This window comes from Erpetoichthys calabaricus, chromosome 4, assembly GCF_900747795.2.
Source record: "Erpetoichthys calabaricus chromosome 4, fErpCal1.3, whole genome shotgun sequence".
NCBI lineage: Eukaryota > Metazoa > Chordata > Cladistia > Polypteriformes > Polypteridae > Erpetoichthys > Erpetoichthys calabaricus.
In genome coordinates, this window is record NC_041397.2 from 321,009,161 (window position 1) to 321,023,891 (window position 14,731).

The following is a 14,731-nucleotide window of genomic DNA, read 5'->3' on the forward strand; positions in this document are numbered from 1 at the left end:
GGTACTGAAAGTGGCACAGATTTATGATGCCAGTACCAAGTTATTTATTGATGCTGAAGTCTTGGCTTCTCTAATTGAAGTAAAGTCAGTCAGGACGATTCAACAACAACAACAACAAAAACATTTATTTATATAGCACATTTTCATACAAAAAGTAGCTCAAAGTGCTTTACCAGTTCCAATGGTAATAAGTTGGATGTTTGTCCCGCTGTGGACCTCTCATTACTGTCAGACCATTCAGTTGTTAAGTTCACCAAAGGAACAGTGGTGGGCTTTGATTCTCTGACCAAGAGAGAGCTTTATGAGTACTGCGTTAAGGGGATTCACTTCTCTGCATTGGGGTCTGTGCTGGACACTCCATGGAGGGAGAAGCTGGGAGTGGAAGGGCACAGGGGGCCTGCGTGGAGGGAGCTGAACAAGCCGTGCAGTGGAGAATTGGGCTTGGGATCGTTGCCACCAACTCCTTTTTAAACATTATTAAAGAAGATGAAAATGATTCTTGCATTTTATGTGGACAAAAAGAAACAATTTTTCATTTGTTTTTGTATTGTAATCAACTGGCGGGATTCTTCAGATTCTTTGAAGGTTTGTGTACCAATTTGATTGGAACTTTTAATGAAGTCCTGTTCATTATTGGAAGTAAATATAATAAGAAAACTCGATGCAGGATTCAACTGTTCAACTTTCTGTTAGGTGAAGTAAAGCTGGCCATTGTAAAAAGTCGAAATAATAAGCAATGTGGGTCACAACTGACCGATATTTGTTTGATGTTTAAGTTGAGTGTTTATTAAGAATAAGACTGGAGTTTGCTTTTTATAAACAGAGGAATAGAATGGGGGGGGTCTGAAAATGTGTGGGGGTGAAAGGGGGGCTGTGCTCAGTCAATGAAGGGGAGATGAAAATGAACTTCTGATTTCACTGTGGTGGGCAAGAGAAAGACAAAGAAATGGTGGGCATCAATACCACGTGATTAGTAATGTGTGGAGTAGGAGGAGAGTAAGGGGGGAGTAGTGGGGGTCTGATGTACGGATCTGCTGTTTAGTCTGAAATGTGGCTTTTTTTTCAATTGACTATGTATGTTATGTGTGAGTTTTTTGCTTTTGTTTACAATAAAGGTTACTTTAAAAAGTAAATCTATCTATCTATCTATCTATCTATCTATCTATCTATCTATCTATCTATCTATCTATCTATCTATCTATCTATCTATCTATTATATAGTGCCTTTCTCTATCTATCTATCTATCTATCTATCTATCTATCTATCTATCTATCTATCTATCTATCTATCTATCTATCTATCTATCTATTATATAGTGCTTTCATCTATCTATCTATCTATCTATATCTATCTATCTATCTATCTATCTATCTATCTATCTATCTATCTATTATATAGTGCCTTTTATCTATCTATCTATCTATCTATCTATCTATCTATCTATCTATCTATCTATCTATCTATTATATAGTGCCTTTCATCTATCTATCTATTATCTATCTATCTATCTATCTATCTATCTATCTATCTATCTATCTATCTATCTATCTATCTATCATATAGTGCCTTTCATCTATCTATCTATCTATCTATCTATCTATCTATCTATCTATCTATCTATCTATCTATCTATCTATCTATTATATAGTGCCTTTCATCTATCTATCTATCTATCTATCTATCTATCTATCTATCTATCTATCTATCTATCTATCTATCTATCTATCTATCTATCTATCTATCTATCTATCTATCTATTATATAGTGCCTTTCATCTATCTATCTATTATCTATCTATCTATCTATCTATCTATCTATCTATCTATCTATCTATCATATAGTGCCTTTCATCTATCTATCTATCTATCTATCTATCTATCTATCTATCTATCTATCTATCTATCTATCTATCTATCTATCTATCTATCTATTATATAGTGCCTTTCATCTATCTATCTATCTATCTATCTATCTATCTATCTATCTATCTATCTATCTATCTATCTATCTATTATATAGTGCCTTTCATCTATCTATCTATCTATCTATCTATCTATCTATCTATCTATCTATCTATCTATCTATCTATCTATCTATCTATCTATCTATCTATCTATCTATCTATCTATCTTGACAGTCCAGTTCTCTTCTTGTGGCCTCAAGTGTCCATCACAATCCCCAGCACTTTCTATTAGTTTCTGATTTCAGTTGTCCCCCCTTGTGACCCTTAGTGACAAAGTGACATTTGCTCAGCCCCTCTCTGACGTCACTTTTCTGCTCCTGATGTCCACGTGCTCCTCTGTTGGTGTCCTGCACATCAGACTTGTGACGTGACCCCATTGTCGTGTATTCTACCCTCACAGCTCGAGTCTCGCTTGTTTCTTAGACAAATCGTCACTTGATTGATGACAATGGTGTCACCCTTTATTACAACGCTGGCACCTTGAACAGGGGACATGTCCTCATTTGAATGTTCAAAGTGTCTGCAGACATCGGCCTTAACCAGCGTATCCTAATGTGACATTGAGGACACACAAATGACGGGGGTCCTAAACATGGGGACAGCTGCAGTGGACACCAATACTCTTTAATGTCACACACGTCATTGTCATTGTCACAGAGTGACATTTTTAGGATTTATTTAGTAACGTGTGTTGTTTTATTGTTTGCCCTGAAGAAGTCATTGAGAGAATCGCGTTGGCCCTCAGACTGTGAGGTTTATGTGGTCGGACCTCGAGAAGCAGGACCCCTCAAACAGGCTGCCATGGGGGCTTCACTTGTGTCTTCAGAACTAAAAGGATTTGCTTGTGATTAGGACTGAGCTATGAAGAGACAATTGTTTGGTTTTCTTTCACATTCTCTCATATTCTGTCTGTTTTTTATGGGATGTGTTGTTGTTCTTTTGATTTGTTTCCTGATCTTCACAGGTGTGTTAATGCTGGTGGTCCGGACTGCTGAATTCCTGATGATTCTCGTCCTTTTCTGAGCCCCTGACGTGTTCTTCTTGTGATCTTCTGATTCTTTTCTCTTTCGGTGGCCCAGCTGCTGTTCTTCTTGTCTTTTTCTTCTTTAATTTTCTGTGTGGTTTGATGTCACTGAGATGTCAATTGTGTCATTACTAACACATACCAGCAGGTGGCGATGCTAGCAGGTCACTCTGCCATTTTGCTCTGAATGGGCAGCTCAGGTCAGAGGAGAGCTGGAAGTGGACAACAGTGGTCAGCAGTAATGGGGGTCACTTCACAGTCCACTCAGACCACCTCTGTGCCCAGGGGACTGGACTTTGGGATGCTGAGTGTCCATTCAGAGCTCGTCCACTGGCTTTATTACAAATTAGGAGAGAAATAAGAAAACTGAGGTCACCATCAGTGAGGCCTTTAGTGGACTGAGGTCAGCTGGTCAGTGTCACCTGTCAGCATGTGACGTGTGAGTGTCAGAAGTGTCACATGTCAGTCCTGTCCACCCTGTCCATTATGTCACTGATCACACAGTCAGTCCAGTCTTTGTAACAATAGACAGTCAGAGTGTCCTCATCGTCTAAGTGGTCTGACATCAGGAGAGCCCACCATGACAGACACTCGAGTGTCGCGCTCTCCGATGTCCAGCAGTGACTGGCGTGTCTAACAGGAATCTGTGGATGGGGTCCTGCAAATCAGTCAAAGCCCCTCCATGTGCTGAGTCCTCAGTTAGAGACACAAATCCAAGGTGGTCCCTCCGCTGTCATCGGCTTTGACAAGTCTGTGTGGACCCTCGAGTGCAGGACACTATCAGCCTCATGTCCTTCACATTCCTGTCCAGTGTCCACATGTCACTTTGAGTGACTTGTCACCAGTCAGTGTGTCAGGAAGGCAGAAGACCCTGTCAGGTATATAGCGCCTTACCTTATAAGGACAGCGGTGGTCTCAGGGTCAAAGTGCATTTCAGTGAAGACAGCGCAGTCATTGAGCCCTTGTGCTGTGTGTCCTTCTGTCTGTCTGTCTGTCCTCACTCGTCTCTCTTCTTCTTCACAGGTTGGACTCTTGTGGTCTCAACTCGGCCTGCTGCTCAGCTCTCTCCTCGGTCCTCTCGTCTCCAAACTCACAGCTGACTGAACTAGACCTGAGCAACAACAACCTGGGAGATTCAGGGGCTCGTCAGCTGAGTGAGGGGCTCAGGAGTGACAACTGTAAATTAGTGACACTGGGGTGAGTAAAGAGGGGTGGGGGTGGGGGGTCTGAATGTGTCATTGATGGGTGGGCTGATCACATGACAACACATAGAGTGACCAGAGTGACAGTGACAAGTGGGGCTGACTGAGGTGACAGACAGGAAGGACACCAAAGATAAGGAGAGACAGACAGAGGAAGATGAGGAGGAGGGGGAGTGTGAGATGGACAATAGAAAGAAGAAATGGACAGCAGCTGACTGACCAGCCAGAGACAGGGGGACAATGACACGGGGGGATCAGGACAGCAGTCAGTGTGGACAGGAGGAGAAGGGGACATGACAGTCTGGGCGCTGAGGGTCATTTGGAACAAACAAGAAAGAGCAGAGCAGCAGACACGGGGATCAGTGGACAAGAGGAAGAAACAAGATGGAGGATGAGAGACGAGCAGGAGATGAAATGAGAGAAGACATGAAAGTGAGGAGGAGAAGAAGAGAAAATGAAGAGAGACGGAGCACTAGAGAGACAGACAGGAAGTGACCGCAGGGGGACAAAGGGGACAACAGCACGTCAACTTGACAGACCACCGTCTTTATGAAATGTGACGTGACCAGCAGGCATTCAGAGGATGTTGATCAATCGGTGAGTGGACTGAGTGACTGACAGGCTGACACCCACATCATGTGACTTAGATGACCACAGACACTGAGAGGAATTCTGGGTGACATCAGGGGGCGTGTCAGTGTGACAGGGCAGTGTGTGTGTGGCGCCCCCTGCTGTTTGTAACTCACACTTGTGCCTCCTCACAGGCTGCAGAACAACGAGATCAGTGAGAGTGAGGAGAGGAACCTGTGGTCACTAGAGGAGAAGCTGAGGAGGTCTGGACATCAGCTGACTATCAGTACATGAGAAGACCAGCTCTGGTGATCAGACTGACCCCTGTCAGTGACGAAGCCCCCCGTCCACTCTCCCCTAAATTCTCCTCTTTCTTCTTTTTCTTCTCCTCTCAGCTCTGCTCCTCATTTAATAAACTCTCCATGTCCCCTCAGCCTGTGTGCTCCTCCTTTAACGTCACTTTTATTTTTAACACCTTGAGACCCTCAACTGGTGACAAAACTCAAGCAGACTCGGACCTGCAGACCCCTGAGTTTCACCACTAGAGGCAGTAAAGCAGTGGGGGGGGGGTCATCCTGTAAAAAGCCCCCCAAGTCGCCTGTCCCACCGAGGAGCAAAGAGAGGTGGACAGTCCAGCTGTGGGGTGACAGGGGGCCTGAGGCTGTAGTGACACTGGGGACGAGGCTGTGACAAACCCTGGACAGGACTCTGGTCCATCACAGGACGCCATCAGCGCTCATCTCCATCATCACTCTGTGTCATTTGAACCCGTGTCTGCTCCATGTCCCCTAAGTCCTGTCTGCCACCTGCTGATTCTCCTTTGGTGACACTTTAACTCCCACGAGGCTCAGTTTTGATTTTCATTTTCTTTTTTATTCCGTCGTCTCCACTTCACCGTCCCCTCCAGTCGTGTCCGCGTAGTGAGCAGCGGCCTGAACAAGTGAGCCGTTACAAAGAAATAAAAGAAAAGACAAGGAGAACATGGAGGAGTGTGGAGATGGGATGGACTGGCGCAGTCCAGGGTGGGGTCCTGACTTGATGTGGACAGAAAGCCACTGAGGGACCACCACCTGAAATGGACTGAGGGGGCTTAGAAAATGGATGGACAAACAGAGGGAAATAAACTAAACTGGGAATTAAGAAAGAAACTGGGAAATGAAATAAGAGTGGGAGTGGGATGAGGGACTAAAGGAAACAAGTGGGGGACCCCAGCCTGAGGGTGGGCTTCTATAGGACAGCTGGGTAAGAAAAAGAGGAACAGAAACAAGAAAACAAACAGAGAGATGAATAAGAGGGGCAAGGAGGAGAGAGTTAGAAAGTGAAGGACAGTCAGTGACACGAGGGGGTCGAGGACAGATGAGGAGGAGGAGGAGGTCATCTGTTTATCACAAATCACAGCAGGATTGTCTGTGAGGGGTTTACAGTCGGTGGTCAGGGGGCCGAGATGAACTGTAGGAGTACAAGTGAGGTCAGAAGGTCCAGAACACACAAGGTCTGTTTGTATGTCATGTAGACGAAGAGAATGAGGTGACCTTCATGTCTTAATGTTTTCTGGACATTTCAATAAAGGGTTAAGAGAATTGGTTTGGATCTGCTGAGTGGAAAATACGTCAGAGTGTCATCTGTGTAGCCGTGGAGAGAAATATCGAGTTATTTAAAAATGGATACTAAGAGGAACATCTACAGTAAAATAAAGAATAGGACACAGAATAGAGAGGGGCCGAGGATGAGGAGGAGAGGTGGACCACCCTGACTAAAAGCCTCTGCCTGTGAGGTGTGACTGAGCCAAGACGGGCGATGAGGATGTCATGGTCAGCTGGGTCAAATACTGCAGTCAGAGCTAACAGCAACAGGACAGCCGGACCCCCAGAGTCTCTTATTAAAAAGACAAGGAATGGGAGACAGCAGAGAGAGGCCATATCTACAGAAAATGAAGAAGAAAAGCCAACAGACAACACGACAAGGGCAGACATTTGTGTTTCTAAGGTCAGTCGTCTTGTAGGAGACATTAGTGCCATCTTGACTAGCATCATCTGTAGTGTCTGTCCTGGGGTGAGAGGAGATCTTCATGGACAAAAAGACTACCAGACCTTCACTCCGCTGAGCCTCAGTTCAGGTTTGAGCAGATCAGTGACACGTGTGAGTCAGTGTGAAGACGTAAAGATGGACGACATCCTCAGTTATTGGTGACAAAGAGCAGCTGGCTCCATCACTGTGACTGCTGTGATTTGTGAATGTGACTCACTGTTAATAAAATATGAAATAAGAGAAACTGTGACAACGGACCCTTTGATGAAGTGACTTGAGAAGTTTCAAATGTCCTAACATCCAAACCAGCTGAGCGAGTCACCAAACACACCGGAGTATCACGTCACCCACGCCCGTCACTTTCTGTCCTCGCAGCCCCTCACCTCCCTACCTGCTCGTCGTCTTCTCCTCTTTACTGCTCTTTGTATTCTGAAGTGTAATAAACACAAGTGTGCTGAGGTACGAGAAATAAACTTGGGCCAGGACTGAAGATATTTAGATTTCAAATGTGTGACGCTGGAGCAACTCATTCTGTGCTAAATGTATTTAAACTGTACACAATATCAACTTCATTTGTGTTAAACGTACTACAGTGGGACTATTGGAAGTGTACTTCAGGAAAATTAAATTGTATTGCTTTATATATACTTTTAAAAAATCAACACAATCTTACAATAGATTTAGAATGAACTTTTATCAATTACAAGTGCACTATTATTACAGGTGGCACAGTGGGTAGCGCTGCTGCCTCGCAGTTAGGAGACCCGTCTGGGTTCACTGCCAGAGTCCTCCCTGTGTGGAGTTTGCATGTTCTCACCGTGTCTGCGTGGGTTTCTTCCCACAGTCCAAAGACATGCAGGTGAGGTGGATTGGCGATCCTAAATTATGCTGTGTGTGTGTGTGTGTGTGTGTGTGTGTGTGTGTCCTGCGGTGGACTGGCGCCCTGCCCGGGGTTTGTTCACTGCCTTGTGCCCTGTGCTGTCTGGGATTGGGTCCAGCAGACCACCGTGACCCTGTAGTTAGGATATAGAAGGTTGGGTAATGGATGGATGGATACATTTGTCAAATATTACATTAAATACATTAAAAACTTTAATTGTACATTATCTTTAATTGTTACATATTTACAATAAACTTAAAATATTTTTTTTCTACTATATGATCACTATAATTATATTTTAAGTGAATAATAAATGTCCTTGAAATAGTTAAAAAACTAAATTTATAGTTTAATTATTAGCACATTATAAATAAACTTAAAAATATAACTAAAATAACACTTTTATTACGTGTAATCTGTTACAGTCATTCTCTGTATATTATGAATACAGTAACAATTTCAAACTGGTACAATATATCCCATAATAAAATGAATGTCTATGTAAACTGAATGAAAGTCAGCCTTTATTTTCTAATAATTATCACATTTCTTTATAATCCCTGAGGTCACTCGGCTTCACCCCAAAGTACAACAATGTCAATGTAATCCAAGTCAAGAGCACACGGCTAACCCTCTACGTTTATAACGAGAGCTCCGCTAAACTAAAAAACATCTCAAATTCAAATGTCACTTCTATCTACAGAACAGTTCATCGCTGATTTCTGTCTTATCTCAAATATGAATCCTAAATTTAGTGGTGATAACAATAATAATAATAATAATCTTCATCATCTTGTCCTTTGTCTTCTCGGTGTGACGCTCCTGTACCTTCCTCCTCCTCTCATTGCTGTTCTGAAGTCCTCAGTAATCTAAAGAAGGAGACATCACAAATAATCCAAGTCAGTCGATGGTCTGCTAGGTGTACACAACACTCACCGTCCAGCACAGTCTGATCAGGCAGGTCCTGCTGAGACCCCCCCGGCCCAGACCTGTTAAAGCCCCCATGACGTAACTTAGTAACGAATACGACAAACTCTGAGTGACGATTGGAGTGAAGTGACAGTAAGTTTCTCAAATGCAGACATCAGTGTATGTCCACAGAGAGGACCCCATTATTGTACTCACCTGCTGTTGGTGGCAGCACTTGTGGCTCCGGCCCTGAATGAGAAATCATCAAAATGTTCAGTTAGTTGGGGTTTTCTCATCTGGTCTTTGTAATGCAATTATATAAATAAAACTTCAAAAATATGTTGTCACAGCACATGAACGTCTTATAAGATCCACAGGGGCTTGAATGTGTCATCGTGTAGAATTACCTTTCAGCTGAACGGCCGTTTTTGGTGATGTGGTCCATAAAATGCAACCTAAACCTGAAAAACGAAATGCGTCCAACGGTAATGAAATACTGGGAGGTCAAATGTTTACTTCACACGTTATCAGTCAATTCATGAAACACCGATATGTAGTCTGGAAAAAAGATCTGGCTGAGCAGTCGGCCCACAGAACTCCCACACCTGCTGACCTTTCAGTGGTCCTGGACATTTAGGGGTCCTGTAAACACACAAGTGTCATTTAAACAGCTTGATGTGACGTCAGCAGCAGGGACCTTTACTTCTGAATGACTGAACAGAATGTCCACAGAGCAAAGAGAAGACACCTTCAGTGTGAGTCTGTCAGGTCTAATGATGGCAGACGGAGTGGTAAGGAAGGTCACCAACATGCAGACATCGGGGTATCCCATCGTGTTTTCAGTGTGATGACTCCTTGATTTTATTTTTTCATGTTTGTCCTGAGAATCGTTGCCTCAGTCACAATGGCAGTGCTAGTTATTCTGTCACTGACTGAGGAAATTATTAAAATGACAAGTTAGCAGCTTTTGTGATGCTGCCTTTGTTATGTGCTATCCAGGTTTATAAAAAGGACATTAAACACATCACATGTTCAGCATTTAATACTTAATAGTTAAAAGTGACAGGACGTCTTACTTTTATTAAATCTTGGAGGTAGCAGGGCTGCTGGTAGGTGTCCTCATCTTCCTCACTTGATGAAAGTGCAGCCTTGTACTTCTGATTTGGTCTAAAATAAGATTTTCTGATCAGCACAAAACAAAATATCACAGGTGAGGAGTTGATGTGAGTTTGTGAAGTTTCATGTCTCACATTCTCTCTCTTCCTTGTGTTTCCTGGATGGGAGATGGTAGGAATGGGAGTATGTTATGGCCTCTGAAAGGCATGTCTGGTGAGTAATGAGACGTGAAAGTATTTTTCTGCTCTTTTCGGTGTGTGTATTCCAGTTCTGTGAAGTAATGGTTAAGTGTGTATAACAAAGTGATTTATGTTTGAGCGGCTGTACTAGTGTTGTATTTTTTTTTTCCTGTTGCTTATCTTAATTAAGAGACAACATTATTTAGTAGGATTGGGTTATGTACGGGATGTGTGGTGTCAAGAGTGAACGGCGGTGTGATTTGCCCGATCCTTACAACTGTGATCCCTCAGGTAAGGATCAAAGAGGAGGTTGAGATTCTACCAGCAATTCATGTAGAATGCTCCTGGGACATTGTCCTCTAAGAAGTTTTGTCCCTGGCGAACACTGCTGGCTCTACCATCGAAAAACCTGCATCTACCTAATGGTTTCTCCCTACGTTGTCAACTATGGGTCTAAAGCCAGCCATAATCATTGTCCGGCAGTCAACAACGTTAGCTCTCAATATTGGGGTGCAGGGGCCGATGTAGATGAGCCCGAGGAGTTGGTCTGCCAAACAGTAACCCTGGACCAGGTCCAAGACTCTAGCCTGGCTCATGAGGGTTGTGATTGAAGTAGGACAATGATCACCTTATAAAGGCAACCTGCTTTCATTGAGATTCCTCTTGGCAGCTCTCTGTGACAGCAGCTGTTGATAACTTGTGTTCGGTCCATGCCACTTCCATCATCCATTGTTCACTCATTTTTTGTTTCAATAAGAAGGTCTTTCACTCCTTCTGAAATAATTATTATTTTTTATTAGACCTTAATTTACATCATTTTTACAAAGAACTGTAATGATTTGTACAATATTTTCGAGTAGAGGGACTAATGGTCAAATGGCCCCCTCACCCGGGCTGAGATGGTAAAGGTTTTATTGAGTCATTACTTTTCATTGTGGTATAATATATGTAATTCTGTCAATTCATGCTGTTTGCACACAGGAGTCACGTCCTGATCGGAAAGGTGACCCTCAGACAGGTGTGGCCCTTGGAGGGGCAGATTTCACCCAGGTTCCACAGTTCTCTCCCAGGCAGAGCCGGCCCAGCCTCGGCCCCTCTAGAACTCTGGCTGTAGGACATTCGAAAAATGTTCTAATTCCATACCCAAAACAAGGCTTTGTAAGGGGTACCAGAAAAGGTGGATTTCGCCCTGGCTCCACAGTTCTACCCCAGGTACGCCCGTCCCTGGCTGGGCTCCTCTGGACATCCTGATGTAGGACGTTCGAAAAATTTTCTAAGTCCAGACCCAAACCGAGGCTGTGTTGGGCTGAGGCTGGTTTCAGAGAATAAAACTGAAAAAAGCTAACTTTTACAAGTACAATTAATTTATACCCAGTGTCCCATATACTGTATTTATCTATTTCTTTTTTTCTCCATGCTGCGTTGACATCGTGCACCAGAAGGCGTGAGCTTATTCAGTGTGGCAGGAACACACAGGTGGCCAGTTACTTGTGTTATAACATGCTTGACCCTGGAGCTGAAGGTTTAAGATACTGAGATGAGCAGTTATGTCAGCCAGAAATGCCAACTCACATTTCCACTTTTCATCCTGCAGAACTGTGGAGTCTTTTCCTTTACTGTCCATGAACTGACAGATTTCCTCATCCAGTTCAAAAACTCTATTGAGAACTTTTCCCCGACTTAGCCACCGCACCTCTGTATGATAAGGAATGTCGCCAAACTCTGAATTTATTTCCTGCAAAAAAGACTGGAATTGGCGGTGATTTAAACCTTTGTCTCTGATAAAGTTTACGGTTTACGTTACAGTGCTCATTACGTGTTCCATTTTTAGGACTTTACCACCTAGTGTTTACTGGTGTGTGATGCAGTGATATGCTGTCAACTCACCAGTACAGTTCTCCTTCTGCATCTTTAACCGCATCCTTCCCACTAGTCCACTCTTTTCACCGCACATCTCCGGTGCTCCATCTGTTATGAGTCCAACAAGTTTGTCCCAAGGCAGTTTCATGTCGGTTACACTTTGACATACGTTTTCAAAAATGTGTTTACCTGTCGTTGTCCCGTGCATCGATTTAATGTCCAATATTTCCTCTGTCACGCACAAACTGGAGTCCACTCCACCGATGAAGATGGCCAGCTGTGCAGTGTCAATTGTGTCAGTACTTTCATCCACAGCAATGGAGAATGCAACAAAGTCTTTGTCTCTTTAAATCAACTATGTTAGTAGTATAAGGCGTCACCATTATCCATCATAAATTTTGACAGGTGTTTGTCCCACCCCCCTTGGCATTTCCGGTACCCACCGTATGCCACCTGAGTTAATTTGGGTGTTTCCCCGCACTCTGGTCTCTGCCTGATGTCGGGTGCGCTGTTTGACTGGCATCGGTCCTTTTGTCAGTCGTGCGTAAGGAAAATGGTTGGCTGCTCTTAGCCTTGATCCTAAAAACTGGGTCTGTTCATCTTTGTGATCCGAGCCAGCGCTTCAGGGCCCCTGTAAGGTACCAAAAAGTAAGTCAGCAATTTTGGGTGGGGCAGGCATCCTGCTCGTGGCTGCGCACAGCGCCGGGTGTGTACAGAGAGTCCAGAGAGCTTGAGTGACAGACCAGAGAGAGGATGGAAAGGAAAACTTTAGAGAGGCTCTATTACACACCCAAGGAGCCTGGCAGTTTCGGAGGTATTAACAGCTTCTTGAGAAATGTATCAAGTCGTCGGAAAAATGTTAAGCGAAAAAATGTGTTGGAATGGATGAGTGGGGAATACACTTACAGCGAACACAAACCAGCACGGCTGAGGTTCAAGAGAAACAGAACAATTGTTTCAACGGTCGATGACCAGTGGCAAGCCGATTTGGTAGAGATGTCTTATTACTCAAGATTCAATGATGGATATAAATTTATCCTTACGAGTATCGATGTGCTGTCAAAATATGCTTGGGCTGTGCCATTAAAGGCCAAGACAGGGAAAGAAGTTTCTCGGGGTTTTAGTTTGATCTTTAGACAGGGTCGAGTTCCTAAGAAGCTACAAACAGACCAAGGCAAAGAATTTCATAACACATTGGTCCAAAAACTACTCAAACAGAACAATATTGTACATTTTGTCACGAACAGCGATGTAAAGGCCAGCATAGTAGAACGGTTCAATAGAACCTTAAAGTCCAAAATGTGGAAATATTTTACATACGCCAATACCTTTCGGTATATAGATGTCCTGTCAGACTTTCTGCAGAGTTATAACCACAGTTTTCACACCACAATTAAAACAAGCCCTGTAGATGTGACTCCAGAAAATGCTCTGAGCGTTTGGAAAACAGTCTATGGCAGGTCAGGGCAAAGAAAATCTACACCGTGCACTTTGAAAATAGGGGATCATGTCCGTGTTTCAAAATTAAAAGGTGTATTCGAAAAAGGCTATGAGCAGTCGTTTACAGATGAAATATTTATTATCGTGGACTGTTTTAAACGACTCAAACCTGTATATAAACTAAAAGATTATGCAGGTGATGAAATTCAAGGGACGTTTTATGCAGCAGAGTTACAAAAAATAAATCCCGATGCTAACCAGGTGTACCGCATCCAGAAAATTCTAGCCACTCGCAGGCGTGGTAGAAACAAGCATGTACTGGTAAAATGGCTTGGCTGGGACAAGAAATGTAACAGTTGGGTCAAGGCTTCAGAAGTGAAAGACATAAGGAGTTGAGAAAGCAAGAAAAAAAAATGTCTACAGTCAGCACTGGCTTTTATGTGACACTGCCGAGTAATTCATCGGCCAGGACTTTTCCCAACAACACGATAGCATCATTCACCGTTCAGCTAGCCAAGACAATAGAACTGTCCAGAGACTGGGAAGTGGCGTTGGTGGAACTGACCAACCCAGAAACGTTCAATTCCATCACTCAACCAACACAATTTATGCTAATGAATGAGGAAACAAGATCAACAAAATAGACATACACTTTAAACAAAGGCTATTTCAGGAATATAGAAGCATTGTTGTCAGAAATGAATAATGTCATTAATACCAACCCGTCATCACCTAAGGCAACACTTAAATACAATCCTGCCAGTAGAACCGTTCACTTGATTAGTGATAAAAGCATTTTGCTCCAAGTGTCCGGGGAGCTGTCTTACATTCTGGGGTTTGATCATGATAAGCCGTCTTACAAGTCACCCAACTCGGCTGATATCACAGGTGGTTTGTCCACCATGTTCATGTATACAGATATTATCAAACCACAACTTGTTGGAGATTACTGAGATGTGTAAACATAAAAGGTGAAGACGGTGCAAATGTCACCATATTTTTTGAAAAGCCACACTACGTACCTCTCGCCGTGCAAAGCTTCAATACTATAAGGATTGAAATTAAGACGGACCAGAATAAACCAGTTCCGTTCCAGTATGGTAAGGCAATAATCAAGTTGCATTTTCGCCCAGCAAGATCTATCAATTTTTAAACATGCTGGTAACAAAACACTATGGAGATCCACGCACCTACGCATCTTATTACAAGACACAAGCTGGCAATGGTCTACCAGGGTTTCATGGTCTCCCTGTCCAGTACGGTGGTGGGATTGGTGGTATTTTTAAAGCTCTCTTCAGAAAAGCAGCACCTCTGTTTAGGCGTGGGCTAGAAATCGCTAAACCTCATGTCAAGGCTGCCGTGAAAAGCATTGCTAATGATGTCATGAGTCACGTGGCAGGTGCTGTAATGAATAAAGTTGCAACACCCCAACAAGAAGGTTCGGGTATGATTGTTATAAAGAGACGCACACCCCATCTAGCACTGCTTGGGCCACCTGCATGGCCCAGGAAAGAGGAAAAAAGCTCGACACTCTGCTAAAAGAAAAAGAAAGTCAACCA

At 43.2% G+C, this 14,731-nt stretch overlaps 2 protein-coding genes across 3 annotated transcripts in view; one reads left to right on the plus strand and one right to left on the minus strand.

Annotated features, from left to right (window-relative positions):
• The window catches only part of LOC114641979 (NACHT, LRR and PYD domains-containing protein 3-like), a 33,837-nt gene extending 28,644 nt beyond the window's left edge, over positions 1-5,193 (plus strand). For both annotated transcript variants that reach the window (XM_051926036.1, XM_051926035.1), the window contains 2 exons: positions 4,012-4,185; positions 4,955-5,193. In XM_051926036.1, coding sequence (XP_051781996.1) covers positions 4,012-4,185; positions 4,955-5,054 — 274 coding nt within the window. In that variant the 3' untranslated portion in view covers positions 5,055-5,193. The remainder of the gene's footprint in view (positions 1-4,011; positions 4,186-4,954) is intronic.
• Positions 1-14,731, minus strand: part of LOC114643526 (NACHT, LRR and PYD domains-containing protein 3-like) — a 2,412,635-nt gene that overhangs the window by 888,948 nt on the left and 1,508,956 nt on the right. The window lies entirely within an intron of this gene.